The sequence below is a fragment of the Lepus europaeus genome, chromosome 3 (assembly GCF_033115175.1).
Source record: "Lepus europaeus isolate LE1 chromosome 3, mLepTim1.pri, whole genome shotgun sequence".
NCBI classification, from domain to species: Eukaryota; Metazoa; Chordata; class Mammalia; order Lagomorpha; family Leporidae; genus Lepus; species Lepus europaeus.
The window spans coordinates 54,789,502-54,810,068 of record NC_084829.1 but is presented as its reverse complement, the minus strand read 5'-3'; the positions used below and the strand labels follow the sequence as shown (position 1 = coordinate 54,810,068).

At 35.7% G+C, this 20,567-nt stretch overlaps 1 protein-coding gene across 1 annotated transcript in view; it reads right to left on the bottom strand.

The window, feature by feature from the left end:
* The window catches only part of TINAG (tubulointerstitial nephritis antigen), a 108,892-nt gene that overhangs the window by 33,704 nt on the left and 54,621 nt on the right, over nt 1-20,567 (bottom strand). Inside the window, exon 9 of the mRNA XM_062186294.1 lies at nt 17,699-17,822. Coding sequence (XP_062042278.1) covers nt 17,699-17,822 — 124 coding nt within the window. The remainder of the gene's footprint in view (nt 1-17,698; nt 17,823-20,567) is intronic.

Sequence of the window (20,567 nt, the reverse complement as noted above, 5' to 3'; positions counted from 1 at the left end):
ATATTGACACCAGTTCGAGCCCCAGCTGCTCCACTTCCAATCAAGCTCACTGCTAATGTACCTGAGAATGCAGTGGAGGATGGCCTAAATGCATTGGCCCCAAGACCCATGTGTGAGACGCAGAAGAAGCTCCAGGCTCCTGGTTTCAGCCTGGTCCAGCCCAGCCATTACAGCCATTTAGAAGTGAACCAGTGAATGGAAGATTCTCTCTGTCTCTCTCTCTATCTGTAACTCTACCTTTTAAATAATTAAAATAAATCTTAAAAAAATAAAAAAGTATACCTCCCAAAAAGAAAATTGAAAACAAGAACTAAATATTTTGCTGTTGAAATACATTGTGACACTTTAATATCGCTGCATTGTCTACACTAATTATCTCACATTTATTTGCATTTGTTAGATAGGCAAATAGAAGTGTTCATTCAATTGTCTTAGACTTCTCTGTGCATTAAAATCTTCTAATTAAAACAGCTGTTCATAATTTATCAATTTGCCAGAGGTTAAACATAACTGAGCATGAAAATTCAGGCTTAGCATTCAGTTGTTCTTCACAAACTCTTGGGGACAAGGATGAATAGGGAAAAATAAATGTTGGCCCCATTAAAACTATGTCAAACCATTTGTAATTGCCTTAAATAATTGCTAATATTCCTAGAATCATTAAAATGTGTATGTACACAAAATATGGGAAAAAATGAGAAATTCAACTTTGAAACACGATTCTTAAACTCTTAAGGTACAAGAATGTTTCACTCTAGATAGGTAAATGGATTATTATAATTTATTTGATACATAAATTGATATCAACTCAAAGGTATAGGACTACAGAATAGAGAATTGGTATAAAACATAACTAGGCACCTAATATAGAAAATCAAGGTTTTCAGTCACTCTATAACTCTGCATTCTCTTTTTTAATTTTTTTTTGACAGGCAGAGTGGACAGTGAGAGAGAGGGAAAGAGAGAAAGGTCTTCCTTTTTCCGTTGGTTCACCCCCCAGTGGCCTTTGCCGCTGGCACGCTGTGGCCAGCGCACCACGCTGATCCAAAGCCAGGAGCCAGGTGCTTCCTCCCAGTCTCCCATGCAGGTAAAGGGCCCAAGGACTTGGGCCATCCTCCACTGCACTCCTGGGCCACAGCAAAGAGCTGGCTTGGAAGAGGAGCAACCAGGACAGAATCCAGCGCCCCGACCGGAACTAGAACTCGGGGTGCCGGCACCACAGGTGGAGGATTAGCCTATTGAGCCGCGGTGCCGGCCAACTCTGCATTCTTAGCCTATAAAATGTTACTTCTTTATTATTACATGAATACCTTTTAACTTCTCAAACACAATGATTTTTCAAACTCTAACAAGAAAAAAATATAAAATCACTGATAACAGAATTATGGCCTCTAGTTCAATGATATTTTTTATTTTTCTAAATCTCTTAATTCTTTTTTATGTTTTTTATGTTTTTTTAGTGTTTTTTTTATGTTTTTTATGTTTTAGGTTTTCCTGTTTGACTGAGGGCGGGCACAGCTCTGAGGTCGTGCACAGCCCTGAGGTCACTCACAGCCCTGAGGTCGCGCACCTTTTACGTATGTCCAAAATGGAGCCTGCTCTGTCTCTTGCTCACCTTTGCGAGGTGGGCGAAGAGAGACATTACTGGTCCCTTTTTTTTTTTTTTCCCCCTCTCTACTGTAGTTAGTCTGGTGAACTTTCCCCAGCAGGGCTTCAAGCCATTTCCCTGCTGATGTCTCGGGTTATTGAGCTCACCTCCCCTTCCAGCACAGATGCATAGACTCCACTGTTGGGCTTCAGAGCCATGGGCATCCTTGCTCTTCCCGCAGGTCATCCTTGTCACATCCACTAGATTCTGAAGAGTTTCCTTTGCAATTTTTTCCCCGAGCCTTTCCCTGAGACTACCGTAGGTCCACTTTTATTAACCTATCTTTTCCTGGATTATCAGTGTGTGTCCTCACTATTCTGCCATCTTGGCTCTGCCCCAGCAGTGATTTCTGAGAATGATTGGTAAAAATAAATGGCATGAATGCACTGCACTAGTTACTTCAGACTTCAGCATTAAAGAAAACTCAGAACCTTTAGTGGGCAGGAAAATAGGATGAACTGTGATAGGCATGGAAATGTGGAACAGACCAATATTCCACAGAACCCTGGCTAGGATGATTATAGGACACTCACATTATTAGGTTGATTATAGGACACTCACATTTTAACATTTTGTAAATTCAAATCATCTTACAATCAATGGAGTTTTGTAGTTTAATCAGTTTAATATTTTATTGCTAGTGAGAACATCTGACTAATGTCATTTCTCAAAAATATGTGCCATCTTTCACTCAGTTAAATATTGTTATATCAATAGTATCCATACAAAAGTTGGACAGATGCTTTAGAAATAAAAAAGAATCAGAGGACAGTGCTGTGGCACAGCAGGTTAGTTCACCAACTGCAATGCTGGCATCCCATTTGAGAGTTGGGTCCAGTTCTGACTGCTCTATTTCTGATCCAGCTCCCTACTAATGTACCTCAGAAGGCAGCAGAAGATGGCCCAAGTGGTTGGAATCTGGCCATCCATGTGGGAGGTTCAGATGAGCAGCTATGATCCTATGCTTTATGGAAATATATAGTCTTTATCATTTTATACTAGACTTAGTTGTGAATGTGTCTGCCTCAGTCCTTAGGGACTGAGTACTACCCTTAAGAGTAGTTCTATGTGTTAATTTTCCTTGTATTCCTCAATGCCAAACACCTTATAGAAGCTTAAATTTATTGGAATATGTTAAGTCTAATAGCTTTGCCTTCTATGGAAAGAGTAGCAAATAGTAATTGTTCTCATAATACTGTGAGGTGTTTCGAAGGAGTATATTAAGCTCTGTGACAAGCAACATTAACTTACTTGAGCTAACTGATTATTTGCTTATTTGCTGATGCATCAATTACTACTAAAAGTAGTAATTACCAAATCAGGAACTACTAATGAAGAAATGCATTAAAATCTCCTGCTTCATTGCACCTAACAGTGCCAGGGTGACCTATAATATTTGTGAAAAATCAACATATTCTTTAAAAGTAATTTGCCTATCAACAGTATTACCCTTGTTAATTGTCACATATGTGAGATAAATTGATAAAGATCCAAATTTTCTGAGAGTTTATAAAAGTGCACATACTAGTACAATTTATACACTGAATATGGAGAAAGTAAACACAATCGCAGAGTAATTGAACATGAGCATATTACATCTTACTCAAACTCAGCATGAATGAATATAGGAGGAGAGTGAATAAAGCATAACTGGCATTAATACGTGGGTAACAAAGATGATATATTATCAGTTTAAGTAAAAGAGGGAGACTCCCTGGCAGTGTTTGCATTTTCCAAGTCTCTAGGGTTACCAAAAAACTGTCCTAATCACCTAGTAATTGATAGAAAAATTTTTCCAAATCAAAGATGTCACTGGAGAATATAAAATTGATAATTAAATGTTTCAGTTTGTATAGGAAGACATTTGGAAAAAGCAGGACTTTTGAACTTATGGGAAATGTAATTAGCAGTGCTGGATATTCAGTTGCAGTGACAACATAAAGGCATTTTTTATTCCATTTATTGTCCTGAGAAAATCACGATTAAGAATGATAAAACAAAATACAATAAAATTGATTTTGAAATTGCAATTCCATCTTTCTACCTCTGAGGAATCAAGCAAACATCTATCATTGCAGAACACAACTTTGAGCAATAATGGAAAAACTTCTTTCATTCTACATCATAGTAAGAATGAATGCAGAGAAACAGCACTCGCCACAACCTTCCCATCCAATTTAGGACCTATATAGGAGGAAATCCCCCTTAAAACTAAGAGATTGCTTTAGATGTGTGGGGTCTCTCATGTTTTCATAAAATTCATAAGATATGAATTTTAGCATTGTTTTTTCAAGATCTGAGATAAGAATAGTAGTTGGTATTACAACTGGGATCACATTGAATCTATACATTGCTTTTGGCAATGTACATTTTAATGATATTCATGCTTCCAAACCACAAATATGAAATTTTTTTTCATTTTTTGTGTCTTCTATTTCTTTCTTTAATGTTTTATAAATTTCATTGTAGAAATATTTCATCTTCCTGATTAAATTTATTCCAAGGTATTTAGATATTTGTAGCTATTGTGAATGGGAATGAACTTACAAGCTTTTTTCAGCTATGGCTTTGTCTGTGTACATAAATGCTATTGATTTTTGTATTAATTTTATATCCTGTAACTTTACCAAACTCTTATGAGTTCCAACAGTCTCTTAGTGGAGTATTTTGCTCCCCTGTGTATAGAATCATGTCATCTGCAAACAGAGATAATTTAACTTTCTCCTTTCCAATTTGTATCCCTTTGATTTCTATTTCTTGCCTAATGGCTCTAGTCAAAGCCAGACACTTTACAATATCAGATTTCAAGACCTACTAAAGGGAAGTTATAATCAAAATAGGCTGGTACTAGCATTAAAAAAAAAACTTATAGACCATTGGAACAGAATAGAAATGCCAGAAATCAACCCATGAATTATACAACTGAGGTATCTTTGATGAAGGAGCTAAAATCAATCTTTAGAAAAAGGACAGACTCTTCATCAAATGGTGGTGGGAAAAATTGGATCTCTGTATGCAGACATATGAAGGAAGACCCCTCCCTTACACCTCACACAAAAATCTACCCAAGAAGGATCAAAGACCTAAATCTATGAGCCAACATCATCAAATTATTAGAGAAAATGGGAAACGCTGCCAGACATTGGCATAGGCAAAGACTTCTTGGGAAAGACCCCAGAAGCACAAGCAATCAAAGCACAAATTGACAAATGGGAATACATCAAATTGAGAAGCTTCTGCAGTGCAAAAGAAAGACTGAGCAAAGTGAAGCGGCAACAGACAGAAGGGGAGAAAGCATTTACAAACTATGCAACTGATAAAGGATTAATACCCGGAAAATAGAAAGATATCAAGAAACTCTACAATAAAACAAACAACCCAGTCAAGAAATGGGCAAAGGATTTGAACAGACATTTTTCAAAAGACAAAATCCAAATGGCCAACAGACACATGAAAAAAATGTTCAGGATCACAAGTCAGCAGGGAAATGCAAATCAAAACCACAATGAATTTTCACCTAAGCCCCAACAGAATGGCTTTCGTACAGAATTCAACAAATGCTGATAAGGATATGGGGAAAAAGGTACCCTAAACCACTATTGGTGGGAATGTAAACTAGTACATCCATTGTGTAAGACAATATGAAGATACCTCAGACAGCTGAAAGTAGGTCTACCATATGACACAGCCATTCCACTCTTGAAAATTTACCCAAATGAAATAAAATTAGTATATAAAATAGTTATCTGTACCATCATGTTTTTTGCAGCTCTACTCACAATAGCTAACATACAGAATCAATCCAGACATCCATCAACTGAAGACTGGATAAAGAAATTGTGGCATATATAAACTATGGACTACTACTAAGTCATAAAAAGTATGAATTCCTGTATTTGCTACAATATGCATGCTACTGGAAACCATTATACTTAGTAAAAGAAGCCTTTCCAAAAAATATAACTGATCTGTGGTGACTAATATAGTACAAAATAATGTAATGTATATGAATGAAATTGACATTTTGAGTATGATTAATTTTATAGCCTTTGTCTCTACTGTTGTGGAATAGTAGTTTTTTCTGTTTCCCTTTTTTGTTGAATTATTGACTTAGTGGAGGTTTAATCATGATTACAAAATAAACTGAAATTATGTCATTGTGGAAATTGAAAGAAAATAAAAGAAAGGAAGGAGAAGCAAGAGTGGGAGCATGGATAAGGAAAGTAGGGTGAAGAGTATCACTAAGCTTCTTTTTTTTTAATATAGGATGCCAGGGTTGCAAGAAGCAACTTTAGCCCACAAAGTCAAACACCGACTCGAAGATAACTGTCTTTTGCACACCCTTCTCTTCCAGTTTCATCATAACTGGCATTTCCTGGTTTGTTTCTAGTGACTGATTTTCCTCCTGACTATGGGTCATATGTGCTGGCTTTGCATGAGTGGTGGTAATTATATATTGTATGCTGGCAATGGTGAATTGGTGAATTGAACACCCATTAGCAGGGATGCTTTTATATTTCAGACATGGTGTTACTTTGCTGATGGCATATATTTAGTCTCAATGAGTTGGATCCTTTGGGTCTTGGATTTAAGGTTTGTGGGGATGGATTCAGAGTGGCCTTCAGCCTAGACTGATTTTGCTCATTACTGACAGAACACCCTTCTGTGTGCTCTACCTCCTATCCAGCTCCTATGAGGACTTCACTCAAGTTGATAAAAACATGAACTATCCAGCTTTCTGTAAGCTCCAGTGGTTGCTCATCTTTCTCCTTGCCAGTGTTCTTTCGCTGACTTAGGTGTTGGATTTTTCTTTCCGTGGACACATCAAATAGTTCTCTAACCCAAGACTGAAGGGATTTTTCTAAGATTATCCTAATTCTCTCTCGGTCCCCACCCCCCGCAAAGCTTTCTATAAATTCCAGCCTTCTTGGTTTCTCTGAGCTCCTTTTTGTCTCCTCAACACAGCGAGTATCTGTGTGGGATTCCTTTGCAGACCTGGAGCCTGTAACCCCTCTCTCGGCAATGAGCTGGTGCAGTTCTGGGCCTTCCCTCACTTATTTTGCATTTCTCAGGGGCTATTGTTCTATATTACTTGTATATATCTGTATATATGATATATATGACATTTGTTCACTTAAATAAATAAAAATTGTTAATAAAAAGAAAAAAAGCAATAAAACACTGTTGAATGATTTTTTTTTAAAAAAAGTGTGTAAGAATGATCTAGAGTATTCCCCAAAATGTTAATAATGAGGGTTATTTGCAGGGTATGTCAATGAGATGTCAGTCCATTCCTGCACTTCGCAGTCAAAGTCTGCCTAAGAAATCATCCTGACAGCAGTTGTGTTGGTGAAGTCCAAACAAGCAATGAGGCAATGGCTGAATAATGAAATGGGGTGATGAGAAAAATGTAGAATTTGACAGCAAAAATACCTATAAAAGATTTATAAATCAAAGTCTCTGATCACGAACTAAGGAAAACTCCAGGATAAAAGAAAGGGTTGATTTTGTGGGCATGAATTGAACATTTACAAATTTGAATCAAAACTGAGTTGTCTTGCAGGCCTTTCCTTTCCTTTTGCAGTTTTTTTAGCATATAACTGTTAATTTAAAGATAAGACTAATAATAACTAAGGAGAACTATTCCAAAATATAAGCTAAAAATCATTCATTAGATAGAAAAGGCATTAATATTAGGATAGATCAGCACCGCAATAGGTGGCTTGTCTATATCATTGAATAATACATAGATAATTGCAGTCATGAAGAGACATTTTAGTTGGCGAGAGAGGCAATCAATATAAAAAGTTAATTAACTCATACACTGTACTATAAAGGGATACCTCTCAGGGTCGGCACTGCGATGTGGTAGGTACAGCCTCTGCTTACAGTGTCAGCATCCTATATGGGTGCAGGTTTGTGTCCCTGCTGCTCTTCCAAACTAGCTTTCCACTATTGTCTCGGAAAGCTAGTAGAATATGGGTTAGGAGTTTAGGTCCCTGCAACCAGGTGGGGACCCAGAGGAAGCTCCTGGCTTCTGGCTTCGGATTGGCCCAACTCTGGCTTTTCCAGTCATTTGGGGGAATGAAACAGCAGATGTAACACCTCTCTCTCTGTCTTTCCTTCTCTCTCAGTAATTCTGACACAAATGAATAAACAGAAAAATTTCGCTGATGTACACAGATGTAATACTCCTCAACAAAATACTAGCCAATCAAATCCAACAATACACAAGAAAGATTATTTACCCAGACCAAGTGGGATTTACCCATGGTATGCAGGAATGGTTCAACATTTGCAAATCAACAAATGTGATACATCAATTAACAAACTAAAGAATAAAAACCACATTATTATATCAATATATGCAGAGAAAGTATTTGATAAAATATAACATCCTTTTATAAGGAAAACCTTAAGTAAATCAAGTATAGAGGGAACATTCATCAACATAATCAAGGCAATTTATGACAAATCCATAGCCAGTATCTTATTGAATGGGGAAAAGTTAGAAGCATTTTCACTAAGATCCTGAAATAGAAAAGGATGCCTACTATTCAATATAATCCTGGGAGTTTTAGCCAGAGCCATTAGGTAAGAAAAAGAAGTCTATGGCCATACACCCTTTACACGCCCAACCTTGTCTGATCTTGGAAGATAAGAAAAAGAAATTAAAGGAATACAAATTGGGAAAAAGAAAGTCAAACAATCCCTATTTGCAGATGACATAATTCTATATATAAGGGATCAAAAGGACTCTACTAAGAGACTATTGGAACTCATAAAAGAGTTTGCTAATGAGGCAGGAGATAAAATTAATACACAGACAAGTTCTGACTGAGAAAGAAATTCTAAGATCGATCCCATTCACAATAGCTACAAAAAATTAAACACCTTGGAATAAATTTAAACAAGGAGATAAAATATTTCAATAATGAAAAATATAAAACATTAAAGAAAGAAATAGAAGGAGACACAAAAATATGGAAAAATCTTCCAGAATCAAGGATTGGAAGAATCAACATCATCAAAATGTCCATATCATTAAAAGGAACTTACAGGCTCAATGGTATCTTAATCAAAATACCAATAACATTCTTCTCATATCTGGAAAAAACAATGCTGAAATTCATATGGCAAAAAGGACACCTCAAATAGCAAAAGCAATCTTATACAACAACAACAACAAAAATACTGGAGGCATCACAATACCAGATTTTAAGACATACTACAGGGAAGTTATAATCAAAACAAGCTGGTACTGGCACAAAATCAGACTTATATACCAGTGGAACAGGATAGAAAAGCCAGAAATCAATCTACACATCTATAACCAACGTATCTTTGAAAAAAGAGGTAAAATCAATCCTTGGAGCAAGGACAGGCTCTTCATGAAATGGTGCAGGAAAATTGAATCTCCACATGCAGAAGTATCAAGCAAGACAACTCCCCCTTATACCTCACACAAAAATCCATTTGAAATGAATCAAAGATCTAAATCTATGACCTGACACTATCAGATTATTAGAGAACACTGGGGAAACCCTGTAAGGCATTAGCATAGGCAAAGTCTTCTTGGGAAAACTGCAGAAACACAAGCAATCAAAGCTAAAATTGACAAATGGGATTACATCAAATTGAGAAGCTTCTGCAGTGCAAAAGAAAGACTGAGCAAAGTGAAGCAGCAACTGACAGAAGGGGAGAAAATATTTACAAACTATGCAACTGTTAAAGGATTCCTATCCAGAATATATAAACAGTTCAAGAAACTCATAAGAACAAAACAAACAATTCAGATAAGAGATGGGCAAAGTACCTCAGCCTCGTTAGAATGGCTTTCATATAGAAATTAACAAACAACAAATGCTGGCAAGTATGTGGGGAAAATGTTACTCTGGTCCACTGTTTTGGGGAATGTAAACTTGTGCAGACACTGTGGAAGACGATATGGAGATACTTCAGAAATCTGAATATAGACCTAGCATATGACCCAGCTATCCAACTCCTGAGAATTAACCCAAAGGAAATGAAATCATCATTTGAAGAGTTATCTCTTTACCCATGTTTATTGTAGCTCAATTCACAATAACCAAGGTATGGAATCAACCCAAATATCTGTCAACTGAAGACTGGATAAAGAAATTATGGGATCTGTACACCATGGAATAGTACACAGTGCTTAAAAATGATATCTTGATGTTTGCAACAAAATGGATACAACTAGGAAACCTTATAGTCAGTGAAATCAGTCAGTCCCCAAAAGACAAATACCATATGTCTCCTTGATCTGTGATAACTAAAAGTATCTCTAGCAGTTAAATTAACATTTTGAGATGTGATTACTTTGAAAAGCCCTTGTCTTGACTGCTGAGGGACAGCATTTTTTCATACTATTATTGAACTCTTTACATAGCATAAGGTTAATCATATGTGTATAAAGTTAATTGAAAATAGATCTTAATAAAAATAAGAATGGGATTAGGAGAGGGAGGAGGAAGAAGAGTGGGAGTGTGGGTGTGAGGGATGGTAGGATGGGAAGAAGCACTATGTTCCTATTTTTGTATATATGAAATGTATGAAGTTTTTATACCTTAAATAAAGGGTTTCCAGGTAAAAACAAAATAAGAAAAATAAATAAATATTTTAAAAATAACTGTATGAAAAATGTTTATAAATAGAGCAGGTAAAGGAGAATCAGAACTGCCTGAGAAGAGAGCAAGTAACAGATTAAACAGGGCAGCTAAAGAGGCCATACTTAGAAGTGGAGATCTGAATACTGATTACCCAGGCTTAGAAACTAAGGAAATGGACATCTGAGAGAAGAGTATTTTGTGGAGAGAGAAAACACATAAGGCAAGTTTTCCTGAAACACTGATGAATCTCCTGAGAAGGAGTACAAGGTACAGAAAAGAAGTTGAGATAAGAAAGTTGATAAAAGAGGAAGCAGGCAAACTGGATAGTCTTTCAATCATGCAGGCCCCTTAAGCTACTGCAAGAACCCTGGTTTTACTTTGAGGGAAATAGGAAACACTGAGAGTTCCAAGCAAAGGGTGATAAAATCTGGCTAATGCTGTCAAAGGAAAACTTTAGTTTCCACGTCAAGAATAGATTGCCAAAGTGTAAAGGAGAGATACCAGATTTATTGGAAATGACTTCAATAATTCAGGTACAAAATAATGCATTATGGGGGCTCAAATAGTTGTAGTGGCAGTTCAATTGGTAAAAAGCGGCCGGATTCTAAATATAAATTAAAGAAGGTTAACAGAGTTTTGATAGTAAAAGTGAGCTGTGGAGCAGTCATTTGGCCTGGTTATTAAGATTATAGTTGGGACAGCTGCATATCATAAGAAGTTCTTGAATTCCAGTCCCAGCTCTGCTCCTGATTCTGGCTTCCAGCAATTGTGCATCATGGGAGAAAGCTGTGATGGCTCAAATCCTTGGGTTCCTGCCCCCACAGAAAGGAAATCAAAATTGAGCTTCTGGCCCCCAGGTTCTTCCTGGCCAATTTCCATCATTTGGAGAATGAGTTGGTAGGTAGGGCTCTTTGTTTCTCTGCTTCTTGGGTAAATAAAATGAATAAGTAAAAATCAAGAAAAAGGAAAAATGAGTTGTGAGAAAAAGAATAAAGAGTGATTCCAGTACTTCCAACCAGAGGATAGATGATGGAGTTGTCAAAAACTAAGTTAAATAAATTGATACTGTTTGGTAAAGATAAAGCAGAATTTTAGGAGCTCACTTTTGCAAGTTCAAAATTTGATGCATCTGCACCACTAATAAGGTATACCAGAGAGGAAATCAAATAGGTCACTGAATGTATAAGTCTGGAGTTCAAGAGAGAAGTCTCAGCAGGAGATAGAAATTCAGCTGATGCCATATTTTAAATGTTACCTAGAGCCAGAATGAGCTTAGGGACTAATGGGCTCATAAAAGAATGAGTGACAATAGAAGTGAGAGAAGACTGAGATATGATACTGCCAGAAGTACAGACATGTAGAACTGTAGGTACAGAAAAAGAAGAAAAAATATCAGATAATAAAAAGTTGTACGTGGAGTGAGTGGACAGGTTTGTGATCTGACCAATGGATTTAGCAATGTGAAGGGCATTGACAACCTTGAAATAAATGTATTTGTGAAGAAGAAAGGGGTAATGAGAAAATGGTGAAATTTAATAAAAAATGGAAGAGTTGGATAAAGTGAGTGTCAGCAGGACAAAAGAAGGTTTGTTTTTCCTTAAAAGATGAGATATATCATTTTTGTAGAGTAGTAGAAATAAAATTGACTGCAGAGAAGAGAAAGGAAAACTGCTTTTGCATGATTTTTGAATACAGGGAGTTAGTGTGTACAATACAAGAGAGATTTAGATAGGAGCATTAGTAGTGCGATTATGTAAAAAGTAGAAAGAAAGATTATGAGAATGTACTTGATGATAGGTAGTGCAGTTAATACTTGGAAAAGCTCTCTGATTATTTCAATCTTTTTTGAGGAAACAGAACACAAGACTATCAGCTATGGACAAGAAGGAGGAGGTAGGTTTTCAAGGAAAATGGAAAAATTGGTGTATAATTACCTGGAAAATGAGAGAATAAACACAATGGAAATCCAAAATATGATTGTTCAATATTATTAGATAACTGCTGGAAATTTGTCATTATAAATTAAACTGAAATCATCATAATTTCTCTGCTATAGGTACAAAACAGGATACTTTGAATTTAATCAGAGTTAAGATTTTATTAAGCTGTTATGATAAATCTAGCCAGGGACATGAGAGTCCAGGGTACATGGGAAAGTGTTATTATGACTCATCGTGAAATTTTCACCAAATTAAGAAGAGCATCTCAGATAAGAGGGACAGTTAAATGATACAGAATAATTCACTGAAAGTATGTAGTGGGTGAAGGATCATAGGAGTCTGAAAAGTAGAGGTTGTGAACTGGATAGGGAGTGGTAGTTAAAGAGTTAAATACATACACTTGAGATTAAATTTCTAAAATGAATGCAGAAAACAGAAACATGAAGAATTTACAGCTCAAAATGAATTATTGAAGGAAACTGAAAAAGTCAGACATAGACAAAAAATTGCAGGTATGACTTTTAAAGGAAATGAAACAAAGAAACAGAAAAAAATGAAAACATCTCAAAACATTAGAGAACAATATCAAATACAGTAAAGGCTCAGGGATAGGTTGGATAGAGCAGAGAAAAACACACAAAATATAATGGTGAAAGAAATCAGCGGTAGTATTATAAATGTTAAGCTGGGTCGACGCTGTGGCGTCGCGGGTAAAGCTCCCATATGGGTGCCGGCTCAAGTCTCAGCTGCCCCATTTCCAATCCAGTTCTCTGCTATGGCCTGGGAAAGCAGTAGAAGATGCCCAAGGACTTGGGCTGCTGCACCTGTGCGGGAGTCCCAGAAGAATCTCCTGGCTCCTGGCTTTGAATCGATGCATCTTGGGCCATTGTTGCTAACTGGGGAGTGAACCAGCGGATGGAAGACCTCTCTCGCTGCCTCTACAACTCTCTCTGTGTAACTCTGACTTTCAAATAAATACATAAATAAATAATGATAAGCTATAAATGGGCATTTAAAAGTGAATATATAAATTCAAGGATTAAAATTGATTAATATGAGTATTTGTATTGAAATAAAGCATGTTACTTGTTTGAGAGTATGGGAAAGATGGAAGAAGTATTAGTGATAGGTTTGTTCATCTTATCTGTCAACAGAGAATCAACAAATATCAAAATATGTAGTAAAATGCATTATTACTTTAACTTCTAATTGTTTTTAACATATATGGGTATAGAGATATACAGATATCCATACATATAAATATACATATATTTACCATATATATAGTTTGCTTAACTTTAAAGTTTTCTCTTTAAAACTAGCATTTCTTGTGTTGAAGAGGTAAAATTATCTAATTTCTATAAATTTAAGTAAAAGTATCCAAAAACTATTATTTTAAATGTCATCATATTTTGTCTTTCTATTTTTTGTCTCTAATGTTGTTTTAACAGAGAGAACACGTACACTTACACATACACACACAGAGAGAGAAAGAGAAAATCACGTGACATGATTTTGACATTTTTGTGAACAAATCTGTTAATAATGGTTTAGGGGGTCAATATAATTCGAGGTTTCTTTTCACTGTCTTTTTTAATTATTCATTTTAGTAGTGAACATATATGCCTTTATGATACATTCTTTTGATTAAAAGTAAATCAATCATCTTCTTTCATGTAACATGAAAAAGGTGATAGGAAGCTCGCTTATCACTTCTAAAGATAAGTGATGATGAAGAATTAAAATATGAAGAATAAACCCATCATAATAGAAAAGGAAAACAGTTAGTGTTTGAAGAATGTCAAATAACTGGCATTATTGTGTACTGCTAATGAACATGTGAGCAAAATTCTCCTTTAAATAAAATTTTAAGTACTCAGAAAGCAGCATCTCATTTTCTTTCAAACTCGTTTTCCTTCCTTTGCTTTCTCCCCCTCCTCTCCCTCTCTCCTTTCTTCCCTCCCTAGCTTCTCTCCTTCTCTCTCTCTCTCTCTCTCTCTCTCTCTCTTTCTCTCTCATTTTCTCTCTCCATAGTTACATAAGTAGGAGATAAACAAAAATAAGGTGCTCTGTAACTTAAGGTGGAGTTATGTCCAGACTAAGTCATTATAAACTGAAAATACTGTGAGTCAAAAATGCATTTATTACACCTGACCTACAAAATACCATAGTTTAGCAATATAAACAAATGTAGAATATGGGTTGTTTTCTGTGATGACTGAGTAAGAGCTGTGGACCATTGCCACTGCAAGCAGCCAAGAGAGTATTATGCATCATGTCACAAGCTCAGAAAAAGATCAAAGCTCACAATTCAAAGTATGGTTTCTACTGAATGCTTATTATGTTCACACCATTATACCATCAATAAATCTAATTGAATCATCATGAAATTGGGGACCATATTTTCTCCAAAATTTCAACAGAAGTTATCTCTGAATGGTGAAATGCACACACACACACATATTTTTTAATCTGTAGTTTCTAACCATCTTACTTAACATGAAATATATTTTTCAATTCTAATATACATATATTTTTCTACTCCTGAAATCCAAAACAAATAATAAAATCAATTGTATCTTAAATTCAAAGAAATAACTTTACAATAGAATATGTAAAATAAAGGAGGGGTGATGATTAAACACATCATATGCGATATCTTGTCTGCATACCTGAGAATTCACTAAAAAAGGTTTCAAAGATTACTAAGGACAAGGCAGCACTTTGCTGTAGGTGCAAAGACAATGATGCACTATTGAAATAATGTGGTTTTTCTTTTTTTTTTTTTATCATGATAAGCTGGATGAGAGAGTAAGGATTTGGTATGGATAAGGTATAACAAAATGCTTTCTGTGGCGCTTGGAGTGACATATTGAGAGAAAGACCTTGCATACTGGTTACATTCAGAGTGAGATTGAAGCAGCCCTGGGAAAATTGACCTTCTGTCCACATTGTCCGTCATGGTGGAGAGTATTTATGAATTTATTTACTTTCTTTCTTTCTTTCTTTCTTTTTTTTTTTTTTTTTTGACAGGCAGAGTGGACAGTGAGAGAGAGAGACAGAGAGAAAGGTCTTCCTTTTTGCCATTGGTTCACCCTCCAATGGCCGCCGCGGTAGGCGTGCTGCGGCCGGCGCACCGCGCTGATCCGATGGCAGGAGCCAGGTGCTTCTCCTGGTCTCCCATGGGGTGCAGGACCCAAGTACTTGGGCCATCCTCCACTGCACTCCCTGGTCACAGCAGAGAGCTGGCCTGGAAGAGGGGCAACCGGGACAGGATCAGTGCCCCGACCGGGACTAGAACCCGGTGTGCCGGCGCCGCAAGGCGGAGGATTAGCCGCGGTGCCGGCCTGGATTTATTTACTTTCTAAAGTTGAATAGTAGTCCAGTGAGTATATGCATCACATTTTATTTTTGTTAGGACTTTTGTAGTTATTTCACTTTTTACTTATTTATGTGTTACATTCTGATATTTCAATACATGTACAGAATGTATACTAATCAAATCAGGGTAACCAACACTTCTTCTTTAATAATTCTTTAGGATTGGAGGCTTGAAGCTCCTTTCTTCTATTTGTTCATAAAATATATGCCAAATCATTTTGTAACACTATAGCTATACTGTGTAACACTTGGAACTTAATCCTCTGATACAGTTATCCAAATTCTATCACCCCCACACTTCCCAGCCTCTGGCAATCAGAAGTTTGTGTTAAGATAGAGGCTTTCTTAGCTTCCACAAATGAAGGACAACATGTTATATGTGTCGTTCTGTGTCTTGCTTATTTCACCTAACTCAGTGTCCTCCAGTTCCACCAATTTTGCAAATGACAGGATATAATTCCTTTTTTGGTTGAATAATATTCTACTGTATATATATATATATATATTAAATTTTCTTTACTCATGATGATGGAACCCTTGGTTAACTCTTTATCTTCCCTATTGTGAATACTGTTGCAATAAACATAGTGGGGTAGGTATTATTTTGATACAATGATTGTAAATCTTTTGGATATATACTCAATAATGGAATTGCTACATCATATGGCTATCCTATTTCTAGTTTTTAAAGCATCATCATACTGTTTTCTATAGTGACTGCACTCATTTATATTCCCAACAACAGTGTATAAGAGTTCCCTTTTTTCACAGCATCTCCAACATTTATTATTTTCAGTCTTCTTAGTAATAGCCATTCTAATGGGTGAGGAGATAAATCATTGTGGTTTTGATTTGTATTTCCCTAATGGTGAGTGATATTGAGCATTTTTTATGTATTTATTGGCCATTTGTATTTCTTCTCTTGAGAACTTTTGTCTATTCAGGTCCTTTGTCCATTTCTTAACTGGATAGGTTGTTTTTTGCTATTGTTACTGCTGATTTTTTTGAGTGCCTAATATATTATAGATACTAATCCTTTGCTAAGTAGCTTGCAAATATTTTCTCCCATTCTCTTGGATGTCTCTTCACTCTATTGTTTACGTTGCTGTGAAGAAGTTTCTGGGTTTGATTTGTCTAGCTTTTCTTTTATCGTGTGCACTTTTATTGTCTTATTAAAGAAGCCATTGCCTATGACAATGTTTTGAAATGTTTCAGCTCTGTCTTCTAGTATTATATTTAGGTATTATATTTAGGTCTTTGATTCATCTTGAGCTGATTTTTATATATGGTGAGAGGTAGGGATCTAATTCCATTCTTGTATATATGTATCTACAGTTTTGTCAGCGCCATGCATTGAAAAGACTATCCTTTCTCCATTGTATGTTTTTCATACCTTTGTGTATTTATGTATTAATTTCTGGATTCTCTATTCTGTTACCTTGATGTATGTTTTGGTTTCTCTGTACTATGCTTTAAAATGAGGTTTGTGATGCCTTCAGCCTTCCTATTTTTTTGTTTTTGTTTGTTTTTATTTTTATCTGGTAGCATTTGGATAAGGATTTCTTACTCTTGGAATGCAACCACTAAACAAACGTTGAACTTGTTTCATGTCTTCTTACATAAATGAATGTATTTCACTTATAAATTTTATCAATTAATTTCCATATAAATATAAAATAATCTTACAGTGAACTAAAGTTGACCTTATCCTCTCTTCCTGCTTAATCTCTGCCATTTGTAATTCCTCCAAAACATTCTCCTAATAGCATTATATAATTTGGATTTGTACCATTCCCTTGCTTATGACATATGTTCACTTATATTAATAAGAGCTTCTCTTGTGCTTAGAATAGATTCTTAAGGATGTATTAACAACTAAGGGAAAAAAAGAAAATGATTATCCTCGCCAAAATATTGAACTAGTCTTTAATGGACTTCAAAAAATTGACTAAGTAGTATAAAGTGTAGGTTATTTTTTATTTGTATTAGAATGTCTCATGCAAAGGAAATTTTCAGTATCTACATGCACTACAAATTCTTATATTCTGTTTCATTTTACAAAAGCATCAAATGAAGATTTTAAGAAATGGCCTTACCCAGTGAGTTTGACTGCATGTGTCCGAAGTTTTCTATATTTTTCTGATTCTTCATTTGTGCTGATAACATGTCTATATATTCCTGACTTATAATGGAAGAAATCCTCATGAACTTGCATTATGGCTAAAATAAAATTCAACAGAAGACAAACCATTTTTTAAAAATTATCCATAGAACATCTATAATCTCTCATAGAAAAATAATGAGTGAACTGGAAAGAACTGAGTCTAAGAAGGGATTGTGCAATTCAACCTCATTTTCTTTTCTATTTAAATTAATTCATTGCAATATTACCTCATTCCCTTATAAAAACATCTTTTAGCTATTTACAATATTACTTAAGCAGACATTACACCTTTAAAACATCAGATAGTCTTATTAATCAACAGAAGCATTAGCACCAGTAATTGAGCTTCTTTAGACACAAGCCCACTACACTTGGGCAGTGATTACTATTTTTCCATTAACCTTATGCTTCACCACAACCTCTGAGAACCCCAACTAAACCAGTAGAGAAGGGTGAACCTAACAAGCCAGGCTTAAAGCAATAACCATTAATCTTTACAGGTAAATATAAACTTTTCATTGGTGAGCTTGAATAAAAAGCAAACCCTTGGCAAAAAATACGCTGACAAGATATCATCTTTTCAGCTCTGGAGAGCTAAGCCAAAGCTGTATTCTTTACAAAGAAGAGCTTATGTTTTATAAAGCCCTCCTTCATTCCCTTACTTAGATTACTTCTTTGCACTATTATGTTCTTCTCTGCAGAAGGGCTTGGGGAACTTAGGATGAAACTACCTTCAAACTACTCTGCTAGAAGACATGAATTTAAAATTTAACTGGAAGCAGAAATCTATAACTTGATACTGTATAAAATACCCATCCATCTTAGCTCGCCATACCTGTTAAATAAAATAAGAACTAATGTCACTATTATTTGATAGACAAAAATGAAGTTTATACTTCAAAGTTAAATATAACTTTTAATTCCACATGTTTTATTTCATTTTTAATGTTCCAAGCCTTTTCTGATGCTGTTCAAATACCATCAAAAGAGGTTAAACCTTCTTTATCTGCTCTACAACACATTCCCAAAGGATTATAAGAATTTATGTTACTATATTATATGCAGGACTCTGCTTTCTTTCCTTTTGCATTACTTAAGTTAAATTCTGCAAATTTTAGAAGAATCCAGGGTCATTTATTCAACATTCTATTACAAGTTCTTTTGTGATGAGTGGAGAAATGTTGTATGTAAGGCCAAGCAACAATAGACAGACAATCAGTTTGCATCTATAGCAAGAAGAGTCAGACAGTGTTCCATTCATTCACTTAATTGTGAAGATATTTCTAGTGGTGGTTTTTCTCTTCTCTGGAATTATTTATTTCCTCAGTTCTTAAGATTCAACTTTTCCCTAAGCACCATAAATAAAATATATTTTTCATTGTTTAAAAATATTGCTAACGGGCCAGGCACTGTGGCGTAGCAGGAAAAGCCGCCACCTGCAGTGCCAGCATCCCATATAGATGCCCGTTCGACTCTTGGATGCTTCACTTCAGATCCAGCTCTCTTCTATGGCCTGGGAAAGCAGTGGAAGATGGCCCAACTCCTTGGCCCCTGCACCTGCGTGGGAATCACAGAAGAAGCTCCTGGCTCCTGGCTCCTGGTTTCAGATTGGCACAGCCCCAGCTGTTGCGGCCCACTGGGGAGTGAACCAGCAGATGAAAGACCTCTCTCCCTCTCTGCCTCTTTCTCTCTTTGTGTGACTTTGACTTTCAAATAAATAAGTAAATGTTTAAAAAAAATACTGCTAACTAACAAAAAATGGTGAAAATCAATCACAATTAATTCAAAATCTATTTTAATGCCCTATGTGAAATTATGAACATTTAAGGATCATAAAGTAAACCGAAAGTATCTCAACTTTAAAAACCAAGGTCCAAATTTCTATTGATAGAATAATAATAATAATAATAAAGGGGACAGAGAAAAAAACACACTTGATACTGTAGTACGATGATCTGAAGATTTGAAAGGGCAGACAAAATCACCCAAAGTCACTAAAGTCTCAGTTGCCAAAGTTGGAGTTTTGAATTTACTCTTGAGTTCAAATTTTTTATACAAGCAGCACTTACTGAAGCCCACATTGAAGTTAAATATAAATTAAATATAAATTATCCTACTTATCATAGCCAATAAATCACACAACTCTAAGGAGAAACAGTTTATCTTCATTTGTGTCAGATTTTCTGTAAGGTCTCAGGATTTTTTGAATTAAATCCAGAAATGTTTAGTGCAATCTCTAGCTTCTCAATAAATGCAACAAGGTGATGATGATCAGAAAAATTCTTCCAACACAATAATGAGTTATGGGTCCTTCTCTATATTAAACCAATATTAATTATGTCCGCATTTGGAAAAGCATTGATAATAATATTCTGGACTCTTAAGTATTCACAACTTGAATTCACATTTTAGGCCTCACTGAATATTTTCCATGCATTGAAATGCAGTGTTTATGTAGGGACTATGCTTTGTGAATTTATCCTTATTTTGTCAATGGTGAAAAATAAAGCTCAATTTTTCCACAAGAAAGATTATAATCAGAAGCAGGTTTTTGACCTGGCAGTTAAGAACTGCTTTAGACTCCCCACCTTCTCCAATTGTAGTGCCTGGATTCAAGTGTATGTAACTTCTGACATAAACCTTAGGAGACAGCATGTGATAGCTCAGGCAGTTGGGTCATCAACGTGGAAAACCTGGATTCAGTTACCATTCTCAGCTGTTGCAGCTGTTCTAGTTCTGGCTGTTGCAGGCTTTGAGAGTGGGTGAGAGATCTCTGGATCAATCTCTCTCTCTGCAGGTGT